The following is a 20,524-nucleotide window of genomic DNA, read 5'->3' as shown; positions in this document are numbered from 1 at the left end:
AGGGAACGATAAGCTCCCTCCAGTTGTATCAAGCAGTAAACGTTCATTCTGGTTTGTTGTGGAGCGGCTTTGGCGGCGGGCCCGTCGTCGTTGCACAATCGATTCCTTGTTTCCTTTGTCTTCCTGTTGCTTCGCTGGTTTTTCTCCTTCTCTCATGGCAGTAACAGGCGTGTAAAGAAGTACAGAGGGAGCACAGAGAAGTGGGGCAGCAGGCCAGCGGCTATTCCTGATGCTAACACTCGGTCAGGTCTTCCAAGAAATTCTAATTAGCGATGAGACGAGGAGTGAATAAAAACAGCAAGTTGAGTTGTTCCTTTCACTACTTATTCATGTCGGTCATGTCCTTTGGCACCGTGATAATGTGCCACATTGCAGCCTGTGTGCTGTAGCATTCCCAGATTAGCTCCTAGCGGACTAAAACAGAGGCGTATGTTCACTTTCAGTGCTCCGGGATGTTTGTGAAACTGAAGCAGAGATGATCACTGTCCTTCTTGAAACAGAGCGCTTTGGTTTTATGGCATCCTGTGATAAATGTCTGGTCCGTATCTTCTGCTTACTTCTCTGCATATTCTCATAATTAAAGGCACACACATGGGAATCTTTTGGACTGCTGACTAAATAATGTCTGTTGCATTTACTATAAAAAAAAAAGTGTCATGGAATAGCAGCCGCTAGTAAATATTTGACAGATTAAGTTTGTTTATTAACCTTTTTGATCAGCTTTAAAATTGAGAAACGTTTCTAACCTTTGACAATATTTTACTAACGGGTTATTTATTAACACTGATACAGACATAGTTTGGTGTGTTTGTAGAATCAAGAAAGGCTGCAAATAAGTGTTGAAACTGTAATTGTTTTGGTATTTTAATAACTTTATTTATATGGCACTTTTAAAAACAGTTTACAAAGTGCTTTCACAGATTTGCAAAGCCTAAACACGACCCAAATGGCGGCAAACAAAAAAAGACCATACCATAAAAGCATTGAACGCAACCAAACAAGAAGCCAAAAAGAACAGTAGAAAACAAACAAACATATAAAATATACAAACAAAACCTTGCGGACAAAAGAACCACACAATAGATCATCAAAATAAAAACATAAAAAGACGACATCACTTAAAAGCAATTCTATAATAATGGTTTAGAGCCTTTCAACACATTTCTCTCCGGTACTAATAATCATAACTCTTATTCTCTGCGTCTCTTCCTGTAAAATAAGCTACGACCTCGGCATGGAGAACCGCGACGCGACAGACGACCGGGTGACGGTCGAGGCGGCGGAGGCGGTGCAGCGCTACAACGTGGGCATCAAGTGCGCCACCATCACGCCGGACGAGAACCGCGTGGAGGAGTTCAAGCTGAAGCAGATGTGGCGCTCGCCCAACGGCACCATCCGCAACATCCTGGGAGGCACCGTGTTCAGGGAGGCCATCCTCTGCAAGAACATCCCCCGCCTGGTGCCCGGCTGGACCAAGCCCATCATCATCGGCAGGCACGCCCACGGAGATCAGGTACCTCACTGCGTTGTACACTCTGTTTCTGTGATGCAAAACGTTGAGAAATGCACGTTGGGGTTGAGATCAAACCTCCAAACATGGCTCCAGCTTTAAATACGGTTCAACCCGCTGAAAGGAGCAACTCACGTGAGAGTCTTTTATCTTTGTGCAGAAACCAACACCCTTTTATTATCTGGCAAAACCACCGCCGTTACCGCTAAACCTCGGGGTTGCTGTGTGACTCTCGTGTGAGCTCGGTGACTACAGGTTATATCGTCAGGAGAAACCCGGTCAATAATTATATTTCATCGGCCGTGCTTTTGGACGGTAGCGTCCTGCGTCTAAAGATTGAACCAGTTGAAGCTACGCCAGAGATGGAGATCATTGGTTAGCTCGTGGCACTGTGCCAGGGTCAACACTCCTCCTCTCTGCAGAGAGTTGTGCAGGTGAAGGGTCACACGGCCGCTTATTGCATAATATCCCACGGACGTCGGAGGTGTTCATATTATGTACTCTGCTGCCGAGGTGTTTATGACTTCGCCATTGTCGTTTCGAACTTTGATCCCACACAATTTCACGAGGACGAGGCTCAAACCTTCCTAAAGTTGTCTGTAGCAGCTGTGTGGTTAAGTGTGTGTGTGTGTGTGTAGGGGGGGAATGAATCAGCAATGTTGCAGTAGAATTAACCGCTTGTGTTTCTCCTTGTTCCCCCCCCCCCCTCTCCTCCTACACCCACAGTACAAAGCCACAGACTTTGTGGTGCCCGGGCCTGGGAAAGTGGAGATGACCTACACGCCCGCTAACGGAGAGCCAGTCAAATATGTCATCCATGAGTTTAAGGGTAAGAAACGCAGCCGACCCGCTGCACCACATGTGAACGGTCTGATGATACAAGCCCTGTAGGGGAAGGCGGCTCAGGCAACAATTGCTCCGCGCGCTTAAGTCTACAAATGACGGGGGGAAATACCAGATATGGCTTATCTATGTGTCCTGAAAATGGATGAGAAAGGTTGAGTGGATGTATTATTCCTTCATCGGTGCGCGTCACGTTGTGAAAGCGCGTTGCCCCGTTTCCGCGTCGTGTTAGTCAAGATAACACAACGCATACGTACAATACTCAATGCGTCTCGTTTGTCGCCCGTCCAGGTACAGGTGGCGTTGCCATGGGGATGTACAACACGGACAGCTCCATCAAGGACTTCGCCCACAGCTCCTTCCAGATGGCTTTGACCAAAGGCTGGGCGCTCTACCTCAGCACCAAGAACACCATCCTGAAGAAGTACGACGGTCGCTTCAAAGACATCTTCCAGGAGATCTACGAGAAGTACGGACTTTTAGATCGCTCTCTCTCTCTCTCCTTGTCTCTCTCTCTGTCTCTCTCTCTCTCTCTGTCTCACCACACACACTCTGCAACTCAGACCTGTTGTCCACCTCCCTGCGTTTCCAGGGAATACCGCGCCAAGTTCGAGGCCAAGGGCATCTGGTACGAGCACCGCCTGATAGACGACATGGTGGCCCAAGCCATGAAGTCCGACGGAGGCTTCATTTGGGCCTGCAAGAACTACGACGGAGACGTGCAGTCGGACTCGGTGGCACAAGGTCGGTCGAAAACGACGCTGTCGCATCCTCCGCTCGAAGTTCTGTGAATAAATGTGCAGAAACTCTTCTTATAACTCTGGCAAAACAAAAAAGAATTGAGAATTGAGGATTTATTTTGTTTAGATAAATGTTCTGCTGGTTTTGTGTTTCAGGCTACGGCTCGCTGGGCATGATGACCAGTGTGCTGATCTGTCCCGACGGACGCACAGTGGAGTCTGAGGCCGCCCACGGCACCGTGACTCGCCACTACAGACAACACCAGCAAGGGAAGGAGACCTCCACCAATCCCATCGGTACCACGAGCATTTACCCAGACTTCCTCTCCAAAAAACCACAAAGATTCCCTTCATGTAATCTCTAATTATGACGTATGCGTTGTGTGTAATAATATGTTTTTCCCCCCTTTTCAGCCTCCATCTTTGCGTGGACGCAGGGCCTGCTCCACCGGGCCAAGCTGGACAGCAACACGGAGCTGCGGGTGTTCTCTGAGGCGCTGGAGGCCACTTGCATCGAGACCATCGAGGCTGGTTTCATGACCAAGGATTTGGCCATCTGCATCAAAACCCTGCCAAAGTCAGTCTCTTTTTTTTTTTGTCCGGTGTCGCTGCATGCATCATTCAGCATCCGGCACTTAGACGTGGGCTTTGTTGTATGAAGTAGAACATACATCGTTAGAGCAGGATGTGAATATGTTATGAAAGTACATGAACGCTAAATAAATCGTGTACTTCTCTGGAATCTGAGCTTCAAACGTACGCTGGGCAAACTATTTCCTCTGAATCTAATCGTTGAGACACTTCGCATCAGCAGAGTTAAAGTTTTGACAGCGAAGCTGGTTGAGCGTTTTTTTGGGGATCCTAACGAGACCCTGGAGCGTCCTCCAATTATCTACGGAAATATCCCACGAGATATTATTGTCCGTTTTTACATCCATTAATGTTGTGTCGGCCAGAAGCGAACAAGATAAACAAATAAAAGACGGCAACTGAACTTGCACAACGGACTCCTCCAGGGTCAAACGGATATGTGAATACTCGCAAATGCATAATTTCCCAATAAGAGCGAGAGTAAATATGCTTCTAGCTGCTTTTCTGATTTTTATTTTGTACTATTTTTGTGCAGAAATTACATTAAACGAAATATGAATCATAGCAGAGTATTTTCTTTTGGAGAGGAACAACAAAACCCAACAAAACAAACACTTAGGAAATAAAACTGTGGCTGCGTCAACATTAAAGTCTCACTGGAAGTCAACAAGGTGTTGAATTTGTCATAACTCTGTAATAACTGTCTTGTTCTTGGTCTACTTTAGATGTGCTGCATGGACAAATGAAACCTCTGTAGCTTCAACTTAACCTCATCTTCCCTCCTCTCTCTCTCCGTTTCTGCAGAGTGCAGCGCACCGACTACCTGAACACCTTCGACTTCCTGGACAAGCTGGCGGAGAACCTGAAGGTTAAGATGGCCAACCCGCCCAAACTGTGATCTCACCTCCCAGCCTCACCTGTTAAACACAAACGCACACACACACACACACATTCAAACGCATGCACACAGACACACCTACAGGAGTTGACGCTGGAGCAGGAAGGGATGGAGGAGTGTGTGCCCGGGTACTCCGGGAGAGACTGAAACCATGTCATTCACTGTGATGGAGCCGGGTGTCTCGTCCCGGAGGAAAGGGGACCCCCGATCGGTGTCGGCCATCATCCTCGATAACCCATCGGCAGTAGGCGGCCATACTCGTGACGCAGACGCTCGACTGACCTTGTTTACCCTCGTTGCACTACGTCCCCTGAAGTGAGTGCGTGTTGTCAGTATTTGTTGGTGATCTGTGCAACAGACGGCGGGGCGAGCCCCGGGACGCTCACTGCCTTATTAGTTTTGTGTCAAAGTCATCGGTTGATTCTTGTCGCCCCCTTTTGTCTCGCAATGTTTTAACAATACCTCAAGCTGCTTCTTTTTTTTAAATGTTTCTTTAGTGCCTGCTGAAAACCTCAGCGAGAGCTCCGTCGGCCTCTAATTTGACCCCTCCTCGTGGTCGTGGATTGGCCGTGCGCACCGCGTTTTACTGTCGTGCACCGCCAGACGCACAGTAAACGGGTGGATGTTGTTCATTTCGAGCATTTACATTTTAAGGATTTCTTACACAACTTGTAAACGAATACAATACAGTTTGTTTTTTTTTAAAGATTTTGTTCTCTTATTAATGTTACTTGTCAGTTGTTTAGGAGGTGTATTTATTTGTGCTTCCCGTGTGTGTGCGTGTGTGCGGCCATCCGGTATGTTCTGCCAAGAAGGTCTCCATCAAGTCTGTTGGTTTGTAATCAATGTAATGCCCGTTCAGTCTGTAACTCACAATAAACGAGTTTTTGAAGAAATATTTGTCATTCTTTTTCTTTTGTGCTGATGTCATTTAAGGTTGAAAACAAGTTGGTCAATCTGGTGATTACATATATTTGTATTAACCTCTTGAACTCCAGATGTTTCATGGCGAAAATTGCGAAAAATGGCATTCCTATACTAAAATTAGTTTTTCTCTGCAGCCACAAGGGCTGTTTTTTTAAATATGTTTTATGTTATAAGGTCAACACTTTGATATACTCTATTATATATCAGTATATATGTTACTAGGTAAGAGTAAATTAAAAAAGAAAGCACTTTCAGGATGATTATCTCTTTGGAATGATGCAGCTGCAGGTTTAAAAAAAAGAAGAAAAAACTTAATTGAGTTTGAATAGATGACATAATTAATTTAACATTGCATTAAACAGTAACATGAGCAACACAGTAAACACAAGACCAGCTGAGAAGCACACTTATGACGTCATGTTGTCACGTGGTATTGACTTTCATAGCGCCAGCACCTGCCTTCACCAGGAGATGGCGCTGCTGCATTGGGGCCCGCCCACCTCCAGCCGTCTCGTGGACGTCCGGAGACGTCCAGTCCTCGTACCTGTGTCAGTGTCACGGTGTCTGTGTCAGTGTCACGGTGTCTGTGTCAGTGTCACGGTGTCTGTGTCAGTGTCACGGTGTCTGTGGACCGGCCGGTCATGGATCTCAACAACATGCCGCCAAACTCTGTGCAGTCCAGACGCGGAACATCAGGAACACCTGCAGGTGAAACACCTGAGGACCCGAGCAGAGACGCACCTGGCGGCGGAGACCCGCAGGCGACGGACAGACAGCCGCAGTTGTGAGTTTAACACAATAGTTGCGGCAAATTGTGTTTTATAATGACGACACACAAAAGAGTTGGCTCGTGAAAGCGAGCTCGCGAGGGTGAACTTCTCTCTTTTGGTGGTTAGTAAAGCGTTTATTATGGAATAATAAGAACAATTGTTGTTATTGCATTTGTTTTTGTTGTGTTATGGACTAGAATATAATACATAAATAATAATGCCGCTGCTGCTGACTTTCACTTTCGTTACTCACGATTCGAGAGTGAAACTGCGCCTTCACTGTTTCCCGGAAATCCAAGTTGTCACAAAGAACTACACGTTTAGGCTCTAACTCAAACGACCTTTTAGTGTTTTTAACACAAAAAAACAACAACACAATAATTACAAATTGTCACAAAATATGTTTGTCTCACGGCTTTTAACAGCTGCATGGAGCTTTTTTTTACTTTCAGTTTCCTATCTCAGTTGTAGGCAGAATGCTGCTTGGATTATTTTGTTTCTCACGAAAGCAGCATTTTAATAAACAACGTTTTATAAACCGATTGTGGATATATTTGTGTAAAATCTTCATCTTTTGAGGAATACATTTATTTATGAAGCGCTTTTCGTGTTACTCAAAGTCACTTGACAAAACGTTTTTTAAATCATCATATATGCTTTACAACACAAACAGATGAATAAAAATAAAACTTGTAGTTCTGAAGAGGTGGGTTTTGATTTGTGTTTTGAATATGGGAAGGTCAGTGGAAAGAGTTCCAGAGGAAAAGTTCACAATACATCTGATTTGTTTGATGCAAATGTGGTGGAGTTTTCTCTGAAACATAATACCATCATGAGGTGGAACGTGTAACTCCAAAAATCACCTGAAGTTTCCATTTGACTGTGTAAAAAAAAAAGTTGATCAGAATACTTTGTACAAAAGAGTTCGAAAAACTTAAATAGATACTATAAGCAGGGGGATTTATACCTAAATTTCCATGTTTTTTATATTATTTTACATCACAGAGACACTTTGATGTCTTTGTTTTTCTCCACAAACAACGCAAACAAAGTCTTTGGCCCACAAATACAGTTTGAAATGAACCAAAATATGATTATAGCAAGAAATGTCTGATCAGAAACAAGTCCAAACACATTATTAACCAAGCTTTCAGTCTACTTTGCTGCTTCTTCACAGCATCCACAGCTCACTTTGTCTCTAAACAGCTGTTCTGTCTCCTTCCTTGTCGCAGCTCAGGCGTCTACACCGTCTTCCCACCGAATGAGTCACGGAGAAAAGAGAACATGAGAAGTACGCTGACGCTCTCATGCGTCCCGCCTGCGTCATCGTGATCCTCATGCAACAAGGGAAGTTTCTTTAATGTCTGATGTTTAAAGTAATGACGCTTTGTGTTGCTGTAGTTGCTCAGAAAGAAGAGGAGGATCTTCAGCGATGGAGGGAGGCGAACAGAGTCCCCGCTGTGCACATGACTCCAGAGACGCTGGGTAAACCACGAGCACGCCCCCAAATCATCATCACCACGTTATATAAACGTCTTCCTCCGTTATGCTTATTGCACGTGACTCATGCGAGGCAATGCGCCGTTTACTTCATGCAGGCGGTAGTGCGACGTTGTCTGGAGCCAGAGAGCGGCAGCAGACGGACTCACACTACTCCAAACTGCAGAAGAGGGTACTTCATCACATTTAGATGGTCAATCGCTTCACACGCACGTTAAAACAGCTCGTTTCAGTCACGCTTCGGTCGGGGATTATCACAGTTTTACTGTTACCAGCGCCGGGCGATGATGCAATAGGATGTACAATGGATTAAATCCACAAAGAATTCTCAGAAAATGTACTTATTTTGCACTAAAGTTCACAATCTAATGAGAAAACACTTAATTCACACAAGAGTGCACAAAACCATATCATTATTTTCTATAGACTATTTATTGACTTACCAGAAAAAATAGAATATCATGATGTATGTTGTTATCGAGATTTAAAATGACCGATATTGTGAACATAATGAAAGATATAATGGCAGATTTTGGCCATATGACTGTCTTTGAGTACTTTGAAAAGCGCTATATAAAATATGTCTATTATATATTATTATATTAGTGTCATTATTATTCCGAATTTTTTTTTTTTACTTTTAATTTTTGCATTTTAAACACAACAGAACAATCCTTGATATTTAACTCAACATAAAAATAAAAAAAATAAATAGTAAATAATCAAAACAGTAATATTAATATCAATAGTTTAGCTTATAGTGAGTATAAATGCACCAAGAAATGCTTATACATATGCATCTACACCCACATACAGCCACACATATTCCATCCCACATGTACTTTTACACATTGCCTCCACAAGGAGGATTAAAGGGGGAGGAGCTAATTCGAACACACAATTTTAGAGATGCAGTAAACATGTTTCAGGTGGATAACGTGTCCTCTTTCTTTTCTGTATTGGCTGAATTGCAAATAAATATTGTGTGTGCGTGTGTGTGTGTGTGTGTGTGTCGTTGTTTCCAGCTGAGAAAGGAAGAGTTGGACAAGAAGCGGAGACAAGAGGAGGAGGAGGAGAACCAGAAGATGAAAGACAAACAGAGGGAGAAGGTGAGACCCAGATTAAAATAACAAGAACGATATGTTCTTTGGCCTTTAAACAAAATCTTTGTTCAATTTATCGTTGAAAAAACAATTTAAAATCCGTCGCCACCTCTTCTGTTTAGATTTCAATCACAGAACTTATTACAATACGAGGAAACACATTTCACACATTTTATATGGCGAACACCCTTCGGGCGAGTTATTTGAGATGGACCTCAGCCCTCCTAATCTGTTTGTGTTTCAGTCAGCGCGGTGATTTCCTCTAATTCCCACCGAGCTTTTTTGACAAACCCCAGAGTTGTCAGGAGATGTCAGGAATGCGCTGCACTCGGCCCCCGGGCTGCGAGAGAGGCTGCAGAGAGCAACGGCAGCTGCAATCGTTGGTGTTTCTCCAGGGAAGAGTTGCACCACTCGCTCAATGTGGCTGCAGCGATGCATTATGGGCCACGAGTTCAGCAGAAAGCGTCATCCTCTGTGGCCTTTGTGTGATGGATAGTCATACTTGTAATTGTTGACGAGTGCAAACAAAAAAAAGTTTGATGAAGAGTCTGAATATATATATTTTTTAGAATTATAAAAATAAATTTAAAAAAGCAAATAACAAGTTTGAGCAAAAGTGTGAATATATATATATATATATATATATATTATTATTATTATTATTATTATTTTGAATTATTAAATTTAAAAAAAGGCAAATAAGTTTGAGCAATAGTCTGAATCTTTTTTTTGTTTTTTTTTGTGGTCGTGGGTGTTCGGGAGGAAGATGTTTCCCACTTGCATGGCACTAGTTTGTCTTCCATCAGTGAGACGCAATATCATTTCTAGCCTCTAGATGTCAGCAGAGTCAAGCATCCACCTGCGAGGGGCCGAGCGGCGTCTCTCCTCACGCGGCCCGCCGGCATCAGAGCCACCTGGTTAATGCTCCCGTGTGTTTCCAGACATGTTCCACGGCACCGCCTGGCTCCCGCGTGCGCTCTTAATAGCGGTTAATTGAGTGCTACGGTTATGTGGAAGGGTCGTTAATTCTCGTGACCGAAAAAAGCGGTACTCCACAGACCTTGCCCCCGCTGCTCCGTGACCTCTGTGAAGCCGGAGGAATGCACCGGGTAATCCAGCAAATGAGAACAGGCGCATGTGAAACAGACTTTTTTTTTTCTCGTCCGAAGCAGAAACACGCCTGTGGGTCATGCATCCATCCAGACCCACTTTGGTTTTGGGCTGGTTTTTAAGGGGTGGAAAATGATGAAGCGTTCGTAAACCGCAAAAAAAAAAAAAAAACTGAGAATGCTACGGCTCATCCCTCCGCTCCCGGACTCGGCCCAGCCTCGCTCTCCGATTCGATTTGCGCACGGTGACGGCCGAGCTGCTCGCGGCCGGCCCGCTGGTGCCAGAGTACGATCTCAAAATGAAATAAATCTCAAGATAAATACTTTTGTCTCCGTCCTGCCAATGCAGCGCAATTACAGAGGGGGCGGAAAGGGAATGCCATCTCTTTATATATGACAATGGGATTGAGAAAATGGGATGCATCGTCTTACAAAATATCACATACGGTATAATTTAGGATGTTTTCTAAGAAGCTTGATCTTGACATGCGTCTCGTGGACTTTTTTTATCCATTTTTCGAACATGATTGAACCTAATCTTGGCATGTTTTGCTCTTTTATTGTTTATCCACGGGCTTTTTGTAGGTTAAAACAAAAGCCACAAGTGTTCATGAAGTATATATGTCAATGTCATCTGTAAATAGTGTGCAAAAGAAGACTGTAATTGCAGCCTGTACACCACACCACATGTATATAAATGTGTTGAATGTGTAACTGCACGTTGGTGTGCGCTGTGGAGTAACTGCTGTCTGTTGATGCGTCGCAGGCTGAGCGCCTGGAGGAGAGACGGCGTCAGGAGGAGCAGAGGAGGAGGCAGCAGTTCAGCCAGGATCACGCCAGGTCAGCGCCCGGATCAACTCGGGTCCCGTCGCCTGTCACTGCGCTGCATTCTGTTGTTTTGTGGGTTTGTTGTTGTGTTCTCGCTGGCTCCGCATCGGATCCACGCAGCATCGGGTGTCACAATATCCCCAAAAGCCTTTTGCAGGGAAAGCGCCCGACGTCTGATCCCCCGATGAGCTGTAATTATTTCATTTTGTTGGCAGACAAAGCCGAAAAGAGCAGTTAGGGGGAAGCAAGGAGACAGGCGACGTTAGCTTCACATCTGATTACCTTTTTTCAAACTTGGAAGTGGTCTCAGAGGCTGAACTTGTGTAAAATAAGAAAGCATTTTCTTGGGACGCCTCCATGAAGTTGTGTTAGTTGCCAGAGACAGAATGAACAAGACAAAGGGTCAACACCCCTGCTAGTGACTCTGAGAGGTTGAGCTGTGAGCTCAATGTCGGCAGGCTAGCATGCTAACAAGCTAAAGGGCCACTGTGTCGCATTCCAGGGTATTCATACTTTATTTTAGTGTACAATCATAGCCTGAGTCCTTCATAGCTACATACAGAGCGGGTCGTCTTCACGGAGTCCGCCGTGTTTCTACAGTAGCCCAAAAGGGACAAAGCGTACACTTGATCTAGAAAGAAGGTTTTGCATTTTTTTACATTCAGTTGGTTGCAATCTGCCACGACATCCTACACTAAGCAGATGTTATTTGTTGCTTTACCCGAAACAGAAATATGACAGCTGAGGCGACATGAACGTGTGAAACTAATTTCATGACAATCCTTCTGATGCGTATGCGAAACATTTCACTCCAAGCCACCTTGTAAACCTGCTGGTGGCGCTAGAGGAAAGGTCCGAAAGATGTGATCACGTCTTCATTTCTCATTTGGATTACCATCTAATTGGCATAAGTATATTTATTACATAAATAAACAGCGCCTGGGTGATGGCAGAGGAATCTATACAGCTGTTTTCACACACCGAGTAGCACTCTCCGTGACGAGTGAACTGACTCTGACATGTGAAAACAGTGTAGCACCCCTTTAAAATGAAGGATTTTGGATAATATATTGAATGTATATACAGTGGTGATTTAGAGTTTCCTCCGTCTGCACAAGGTTTCCAAGCCGTGTTCTCCAGCAGCGCAGCAGACCGCTCTGAATCCATTACCCCGACAGTCGAGATGTTTTTGCAATATTATACAGTCGGCTGTGAGGGAAAACGGCTTGTCGAGTAGCATCTCTGGCTTCCTTACAAGAGAAACAAAAACAAGAGACAGCAGACCAACGTGTGAACCTGAAGAAACAATGAAGAGGTTTAGAAACGGGGCGGAGGAGCCGGAGTGGGACAGCGCCGCTCTTGAAACGGGCGGCGCGGTGTCAGCGAGGGACAAACAAACTTGGTCAACCTTTGTGGGAATCCAGAACTGTCAGAATCCCAGGCCTGCGGAGCATCTGTGGAGTAAACAAATACTCCTTCATACCTTATTTATCTCTGTGTGTGTGTGTGTGTGTGTGTTTCCATGTTTGTCTTTTGGAAGTGTGTAACTGCCGGACGGCAATGTAACGTGTGTTTTTATTGTAGGGCGAACGAGCGCTTTCTGCAGAGGTTTGACAGGACGGCCTCAGGTCCACTGGCATCCAGCGGTGCCGCACACACGTCATCCAGGGTAAGCCAGCAACCACATACTGCGTGTGTGTGTGAGTGTGTGTGTGTGCACTTGTATGTGCTTTCACATGTTTTGTTTAAGCTGGCGGCATCAACCCGTGTGCATGTTTACCGTAGAAGAAAAAACAGAACGGACGTTCCCATTCATATCAACCTCGCAGGATGGTCAGACCGGCGGCCATTTTGCCATTGTGAACTGTTGATGTGGGCTAACTTCCATTAGCTACACCGGCTCAAGGCGAGACGAGCAGAAACGAGCCAAAACAAGCAGATCATTCAACAACTTAATGCTTCACCCACAATCACATTGCTATCGTCACATACATCTTTGTCTCTGCTTTGTTACTCTAACCTGTGTGGCATTAAAGCATGGCGCTATTAAAAAGCTAGCTGGCTAGCTCGCTAGCTTACTAGTCAAAGTCAGTTCTATTGTCAATTTTACAGATGTGCAAACATACAAGACTGAAAGTATGTTTCTCTTCTGTCCAACATAAAGTGAATAATAATAATAATAATAATAAAAAGTGCAAAACAGTTTAGGAGTTTAAGTAAAAACATATAAGCATATAAACAATATAAACTAGCGAGCATGTGCGTCAACACTTGACGGTCCCGCCGGGAAAATTAGCAGTTCGATGTCCATTCTGCTCCTGTTCTGTTCTACACATGTGCTCTCACACACACACACACACACACACACACACACACACACACACACACACACGCACACACGCATGCGCACACACACGCGCTTGCTCTGTGAGTTCCAGGGTTCAGTGTTGCGTCTCGTCTCTGTGGTGGTAGGGGTCGGAGACTGAAGCTCTGTGGTTGTTCACACCGATAGATCTGCCTTTGTAAGCTGTTTCCTGAATAAACGCTGCCGGGAGGGGAGGTTTCATCGTCCGGGGGCGGCGGCGGGTATTAAGCGGTATCCCCAGTAGGCCGGGCGGGGCGAGGAGCCAGATCCCCTCTGTAATCATCTCCTGGTCAGAGCCGGGGCACACGGCAGTACAGCTCACGGTCGTGTTAAAAAAAAAAAAGGAAGTGCAGATGCACAGAGGAACAGGCCGCCGGTTTCCCTCTCCTTTGCCTCTGGATGCCGTCGGTCCGCCCGCTCCTTTCCCTTTCCCTCTCTCTCTCTCTTTTTTTGTGTTGTTTTCACTGCTTCCTTTTCTCAGCCTCTCTTCCTCTCCTGGTGTTAGTTTTCCTGGGAGGGAACGGGTGTAAGGCGGAGTTCAAGGGACTTCCCAGAGTTCACGCTGAGCCGAGACGGAGACAAAACATGACACGACGGCGAGGAGCCTGCAGAGGACAGAACACGGCGCAATAACCTGCGCTCAGTGAAAGTACCTGGAGGAAACCCAAGACCCCCCCCCCCACCTCTAGCCCCCTACCCATCACCCCTCCGACAGCCAATCACACGGCACCGCCAGTGCAAAGAGGGGCAACCCTCGCTGGGGGTAACTTTTGGTAGCTTGCTGCTTTAAATCTTCATATCAATTGCAAGAGCCGGCGGGTATTCTTAGCTGAGAAAACAGATGCGTTGGAGAGCGCTGACGGCTCCTGTCAGTCAGTCAGACACGGCGCTAATAGTTCTCACAGCCAGCTTAGTGTCAGCGATGATACACCAGAGAAGAAGAAGAAGAAGAAGAGTGTGCAGGAAGCCGCCCAGAGGGCACGCTGTGTATTCCACACTGTATTCCAGCAGATTATGTGGTGACGGACAGCGCTGTTAAAACTGCACACGCAGCTCCCTCGGTGGACGGAGGAAATGTTTTCTTTCTGGGCTTTTTTTCTCATCGTTGTGCCTTTCGTCTCTCTCTCACTTTTTCTCACAGACTTTTTCACCAGACATCATTGTGTGTGTGCGTGTGTGTGTGTGTGTGTGTGTGTGTGTGTGTGTGTGTGAGAGAGAGAAAGAGAGAGAGGCCGTGGGTCAAACTCTGGTGGAGGAAGAAAGAGAAAGCAGTCAGTTACAGTAATAAAGAAGTCTCTTGTTTTATGGTGGGACACACACACACACACACACACACACACACACACACACACACTGACAGCTAAATGGATTACACAGTTCACTGCAAGATGATTCCAGGGTAACAGACAGCAACAGAGACTCACCCGTTCACGTCTCACTTTGTCTTAACTCGCTTTGTCTCCTCGCCGATTACGTCTTCTCGTCTTCTCGTCTTCTCGTCTTCTCGTCTTCTCGTCTTCTCGTCTCCCCTTGTTTCATCTCATCCCATTTCCTTTTCTTCATTGTTTCCTTTCCTTTCCCGCCTTATTGTCTTCTTGCCACAACTTGCCTGTTTTGTCTCCTCTCCTCCTGTCCTATCTTCTATCCTGTCCTTTCCTTTTCTCTCCTTTTGTGTCTTTTCCATGCCTCCTTTCCATTCCTTTTTCTTTTTTACCTTTTTACCTTTGCATTTCTTTCCTTACCTCTTCTTTGCTCTCCTTACATTCCCTATCCTTTGCTTCAGAGCCATCTCCTTTCCTCTTCTCCTACTGTCTCCTTTCCTCTCATTTTATGTCATATCCTTTGCTTCACTTCCGTCTCCTTTCCTCTTTTCCTTCGGTCTCCTTTCCTCTCCTTTCACTCCCTATCCTTTCCTTTAGTTTCTTTTCCTTCCTTGCCTCATATTTCCTCCCGTCTCCTTTCCAGCCATCTACTTCCCGCTCCTTTCTCCCCATTTCCTCTCGTTTCCTCTTTTGCCATTTACATCCCTCTCCTGTCCTCTTCTTTCCTTTCCTTTCCTCGGCTCTTCTCTCAGTTCCTTCCCTCCCCCCTCAGTCTCTCCCAGGCTGCAGCTCTCCCAGATAGACGTCACCGATCAGGAGATGAAAGCTTGCGGCCGCGGAGCAGCAAAAGTCAAACGTCTTGATGTGGTTCTCTCTGGGACCCTGGGATCTGTTGTTCTTTCTGCGATGGCTCCATGAGACAGATTGATCTCCCCTTCACATCCTCTATTTGTGGGCGTGTGCGTATGCGTGTGTGTGTGCATGTGTATAATGTGTGTGTGTGGGAGATTTGATGCTCGGCTTTGATGGGAGCACAGAGCGCTCACACAGGTGGGTGTGTGTTCCTTCCTCCTCTCCTGCCATCCCAAATAACCTCCTCTCTGACCTCTGAGAGAGAGAGAGAGAGAGAGAGAGAGAGAGAGAGAGAGAGAGAGAGAGAGAGAGAGAGAGAGAGGGGGGGGGGGGGGGGGGGGGTGTGTACTCTAAATACAAGTGTCCATATTTAAAAGAAAGTAGACATAATTCAGTTTAAATCAGGGTTAAATGTGAGTAATATTGGCCTTGAATAAAAACGCTGCTTTGTATATAAAGTCATTATACAGAACTGGTTATTGCACAAGCTGAGAAACAAACTCATTGAACCTCCACTTCTCTTTATTCATGTTGTCATCGTCTGCTGCTCTTTTGCTCACATATTCCACATACTTCTGCACATGTGCGTCGCTCCGTATGTTCTGATGTTGCGTTGCTCTTAGTATTGCATGCGTGTGCTTTGCCTCGTCTTGGTGTTTGCTTTGGATGCGAATGTTTTCATTTTCCACGCCCTGATCCTTTCGACAGCGATCTTATCTCATTGGATGTATCATCTCCACATACCTTTCGTCCAGCAGAGCCCTCAAAGACCCCAGCGTGTTAAAAATACAGAGCCTGATTATAATAATCTGCAGTGAACGCCGCTCAGTCACCTTTCAGTTCCCAAGGTCGCGTTACCTGGAAGCCGTCCTCTCCGTCATACTTTAAACGCTTTTTTTTTTTTCTGGCAGAGCGACGCCGTGGAGAGTAAACAGAGAGAGGAGTGGAGAGCTGGAGACGTACAGCAGGAGCACAGGAGGTATGTGCGACGTGTATACACGCCGTTATGATTGATTATGCTCCTTCTGTCTCCGACATAAAGGCCGACTACACTTTAAGCAGCTCAGTGCACGCAGTGGAGGCGTGAGATGGAGGACTCTCTGCACGGTGGGAATGAAGAGAAATATGAGTGAGACGGCCTCAACGATGAGGCATTATTTGTTGGCCGGGTTCGCTGAATGTTCAGCGTGCACTTTATTCACCTCCTCATTATATTTCAGTGGGTTCTGGAAGTTTTCGAAGTAACGCAAAGTTGCCATTTGTTGCCTGCCGGCATGCAGTTATAAGGCAGTTTGTTTCACTTGAGTTTGATTCACTGCATCTCGACAGGGTGAACCAAGCCTTTCTGGACAATCTGGAGGGTCGACCCGGTGGGAGCGAGAAGGAGACGAAGGAGGAAGGCGTCGGGGCGTGTCTCTTTTCGCCGCCGCCCGAGTATTTTGGACACCGGCCGTCCGACGCCCCTGGACAGGAGCGACCGCCCCGCGCTCAGCCGATCCCAGATGAGAGCTCCTCCGACTGGATAGCCGACGCCGGTGAGCGGGAGAGTGCGTCGGCTGTTTCTCACGCCTTTCTTCTTCTTCTCTCCTCCCCGTCCGGCTCAACGCTGGTTAACCGAACCTAAATCCGGCGAAGAGTCGCCCACCTCATCCCTTTTTCTCAGAAGCACGGTGATTGTCTGTTTAGTCTGCGCTGGAATCAAAGGCTTCACGCGCTACAAACGCGGAGGCAGGAAGTTATGCGTGGTACGCAGCGATACCGTCGCTCCCAGCATTCAGATCCTGCTGATACTTGTAGATTGTTGGGAAATGTCGGCTTGCGTCTACGAGTGTGTGGAAGAAAGTGTTTCCCCTCTTTCTGGACACGAACCCTCGCCGGGGGATGTGGATCGAGCGAGAGATCGGACACGTTTTAAGCGTAGTTTGTAGGCGGGAAACAGGAAACATGGCTTTAAAATGAAAGCCTGGCACCAACACACACACAAGATTATTATAAGTATTAATAATTAGGCTCCTGTTCATCAGAAGAGAGGAATATTCTCTGGATCCCAGGCAAACGAGGACAGTCCGGCTTGACTACAGTTGGCAAGGATTCAACACACTGAGGTTTAAACTTACTGGCTGCCACGAACCCGCCGCTCAAAAGAAACCCAACATTATTACCTCTTTACAGTTTACTGCTGCTGCACGTCTGCATGCGTCACTCGCTCGTCTTCTTTATTTTGCAGATTATTTTACTTTTTTAACGCTTGTTATAATTCTGGTATTTAATATTTTTACATCTTAAACTCTTATGGCACTTAAAGGGGGACGTACCATCCTCGTTCAGGTTCATGTTAGGCGTTTCCATTCGAATATGTTTTTAAAATATGCATTGTTTTACTCGTACTGTCTTTCTGAATACACCTGCGTTCGCCCCGCTGCCTGACTCTTTATGTACAAAAAAAAGTCAGCTCTGATTGGAGCACGAGAAACATATGGTGCAACTTTTGCAAATGTTGTTGTCAAAACCGTCGACCAGTGGAGATACTCATATGGGGATGTTGTCTCATGAGCCTGTGTGTGACATAAGGAAGTGGAGCCAGACCTGATTGGCTCGTGGAATCACCTGTTTTCTGCTCTCGGGCCGCCCTTTTCTCAGTTTGTGGCTTGTTAGGCACTCCACAGTTACAGATGCATGTGCACAAGCACGATATGTCCCATAATGCAGTGGTTCTTAAACTTTGTCTGTCACGCTCCACTTTGGAGGAAGCAAAATAAAAAAGCTAACATTGGAACAAAATGGTCCAACTTTTTGAGACTCCTCCATCCTCGTTTTTTTTAATGTAAATCCCTTTCCAGTGAAGCAGGTTGCTGTATCTGACAAAAACTAATAACAAGTGCAATCACTTTGTTAAAACAATGCAAATAAAGTTATATATGTGCAAAAAAAATAACTCATTTGACAAAAAAAATGATTACCAAGGAAGCCGGTTGGGTCCTTGTTTTCTCCTCATAGTTTCATGTTGAAGTGTCCTTGAGCAAGGCACTGAAGCCCCAGAGCTTCACAGCAGCACAAAGCTCCTTCACTACTCAGGATGTTGCGTACAATGCAGAGAATAATTCCCCCACTGTGGGATTAATAAAGGATTCTTTAAAAAAAAAAAAAAAGTAAGAATCTGCATCTCCCCTTGGGCCCCACCTGTAATACCTCCACACCCCACTAGAGGGTCGCGCCCCACAGTTTGAGAACCACTGAAATAAATGCATGCATTTTTATTGTCTCTTGAAATGAACATGCTAAAAAAAAAAGGGCAACTTAGTCCAAAAAACCATCTTCCTGTGCAGTTCATGAGCCGTGCTCTGCCTGGTGAGGCTCTTGTCTGTCCATGCAACCAGCGAGCCACAGCTGGGCGACTTCTCAAGCGAAGAGGTTCGAGCTAAATTACCCAAGAACATCTCAAACCTTCCATCCCCTGGCGCTGCCGCTGCGGGTACAATTCTGCATGTCGGAAATCCCGCAACATCCTCGCTCTCCGTGTCGGGCCGCGTCCGCCAGCCCCCGGTCGGTCTGTGTGTCCACCGGCACGCCGACGGGATCTTTCCGTGCCGTCACCGCCCTGCCGGAGCCAATCTCCTGCACGGTCGTGTGACGGCCTCTCTCGTCCGTCGCCTCGCTTTGTTGCCCGGGCCTGCATTTGAACCGGACCAGCCTGTGGCGGGGAGAACCGCCGCGCGTCTGATGCCGGACGATGTGGTATTAAAGCAGTGGGGAAGACAAGCCAAAGTGGTCAGACAGAAGAGCTTTCATGTCCTTTTTTTTTTTTTTTTCCTTCTCGTTTTCAGTGGATTTCTTTAAACCAAACAAAATGCCTTTTGGGGATTGCCTCACAGATCGTGTGTGCAAACGTTCAAGCGAATAGATAGCTCATCGCTCAACAAGAGAAGAAGGAAACGTGTCCGACTGCTGCGCTCGCGAGTGATGACGACAATCAAAGAGCCCCTCTTCCCAGCAGGGGCCTCAGGGGAACAATGAGGGATAAAGTGGGATCCATGAGGATGATTTCTTTCCTGTCCTGTGTGCTTTCCAGATCCTGAATATGATTGGGCGTTGGTGAAACTGATGAACAGCTTTCCGGACTACAACAGGGCCTTCCTCGAGGACATCCTGGACCAGTGCAACAGCGATTACGAGCAGGCCTTCACGCTTCTGAATATACGTTGAATTAAATGTTAGATATTGATATTGACACTTTGGGGGCTCGAGCCTCGTGAACATGTAGAACGAGCCGTCATGAGGATGAAGAAAAGACATTGGTGGTGGGTGTGGATGCCGACAGCTGCATTCGACATATACCTACAGAGCAGCTTGTGCTGCTTTGTAATCTGTGTTTGATTATGCCATTAATCATTCAGCGCTCGCTGTCTCGTATCGTGAGTCACGTCGGGGTTTTCGTCACTGACGAGGAGTCGAATCCATGTTGGTTTTTTCACTAGTTTAGCTGAAGGTCATCGTCGTGACTCACAATCTTCAGATCATATTTGGGGCCCTTAATGAAATCAGTGTGCGCAGATGGAAGAAAAACTCTCCCAACACACACACACACACACACACACACACACACACACGTACATGATGCATTTATGTTTGTCTTATAATCAAAGTCACATGGGACGTATCTATTGCAGGATTCTTACGGACAACAAAAGATTTATATCTCCAAACGGGATTTTTCTGTTGCTGCAGAAAGGTTTCAGTGCAACGACACAATAGCTTTGCAGGACTTTAATAAACAGCTTCTTGTGAACTCTACCAGTGTGTGTGTGTGTGTGTGTGTGTGTGTGTGTCAACGCGTTCTCTTTCATCAGTGCAGGGAATCGAAACAGGGTGGGGTTTCCAGGTGGGCAGTGTAAATGTCCGCCTCGTAGCAACACTCAGGCCGGACAGCAGAGATGGTTATCACCTGACCGAGGCCACAGAGAACAAAGGGCGTCGCTCTCCACACGGGGGACCAGAAATCCCCTTCTACTTCGGCATGAAGTCATGCAGGAGGCGTTTCACCGCTGATGTCATCCAGCAAATGGCTTCGCGCTGGAGATTAGGAAGAGCCTCGATTCTTTAAAAAACAAACAAATCTGGGCTTAGAAAATAAAGCATCGAGGGCCGATAATCAGAATCAGGTTTCAC

At 46.1% G+C, this 20,524-nt stretch overlaps 2 protein-coding genes across 3 annotated transcripts in view; both read left to right on the top strand.

Moving 5' to 3' along the window:
• Positions 1-5,478, top strand: part of idh1 (isocitrate dehydrogenase (NADP(+)) 1) — a 7,656-nt gene extending 2,178 nt beyond the window's left edge. Inside the window, exons 3-9 of the mRNA XM_068572609.1 lie at positions 1,222-1,513; positions 2,237-2,339; positions 2,645-2,822; positions 2,946-3,097; positions 3,250-3,390; positions 3,508-3,670; positions 4,489-5,478. Coding sequence (XP_068428710.1) covers positions 1,222-1,513; positions 2,237-2,339; positions 2,645-2,822; positions 2,946-3,097; positions 3,250-3,390; positions 3,508-3,670; positions 4,489-4,582 — 1,123 coding nt within the window. The 3' untranslated portion in view covers positions 4,583-5,478. The remainder of the gene's footprint in view (positions 1-1,221; positions 1,514-2,236; positions 2,340-2,644; positions 2,823-2,945; positions 3,098-3,249; positions 3,391-3,507; positions 3,671-4,488) is intronic.
• A 566-nt stretch (positions 5,479-6,044) lies between these two features.
• Positions 6,045-20,113, top strand: epsti1 (epithelial stromal interaction 1). Of its 2 annotated transcripts, none has more exons than XM_068572611.1 (10): positions 6,045-6,293; positions 7,512-7,570; positions 7,681-7,764; positions 7,878-7,951; positions 8,805-8,888; positions 10,758-10,831; positions 12,404-12,488; positions 16,270-16,337; positions 16,688-16,893; positions 19,428-20,113. In XM_068572611.1, exons 1-10 carry the CDS (start codon positions 6,151-6,153, stop codon positions 19,559-19,561), a joined length of 1,011 nt encoding a protein of 336 aa, XP_068428712.1. In that variant the 5' UTR covers positions 6,045-6,150; the 3' UTR covers positions 19,562-20,113. The 2 variants fall into 2 exon arrangements, with proteins under 2 accessions (XP_068428712.1, XP_068428711.1); XM_068572610.1 differs by having other exon boundaries at positions 16,688-16,905.
• The last annotated feature ends 411 nt before the right edge of the window (positions 20,114-20,524 follow it).

Source organism: Clinocottus analis, unplaced genomic scaffold, assembly GCF_023055335.1.
Source record: "Clinocottus analis isolate CAN_PGR_092001 unplaced genomic scaffold, fCliAna1.0.p SCAF_12, whole genome shotgun sequence".
Lineage (NCBI taxonomy): Eukaryota > Metazoa > Chordata > Actinopteri > Perciformes > Cottidae > Clinocottus > Clinocottus analis.
This window is presented reverse-complemented; position numbering and strand designations above follow the sequence as displayed.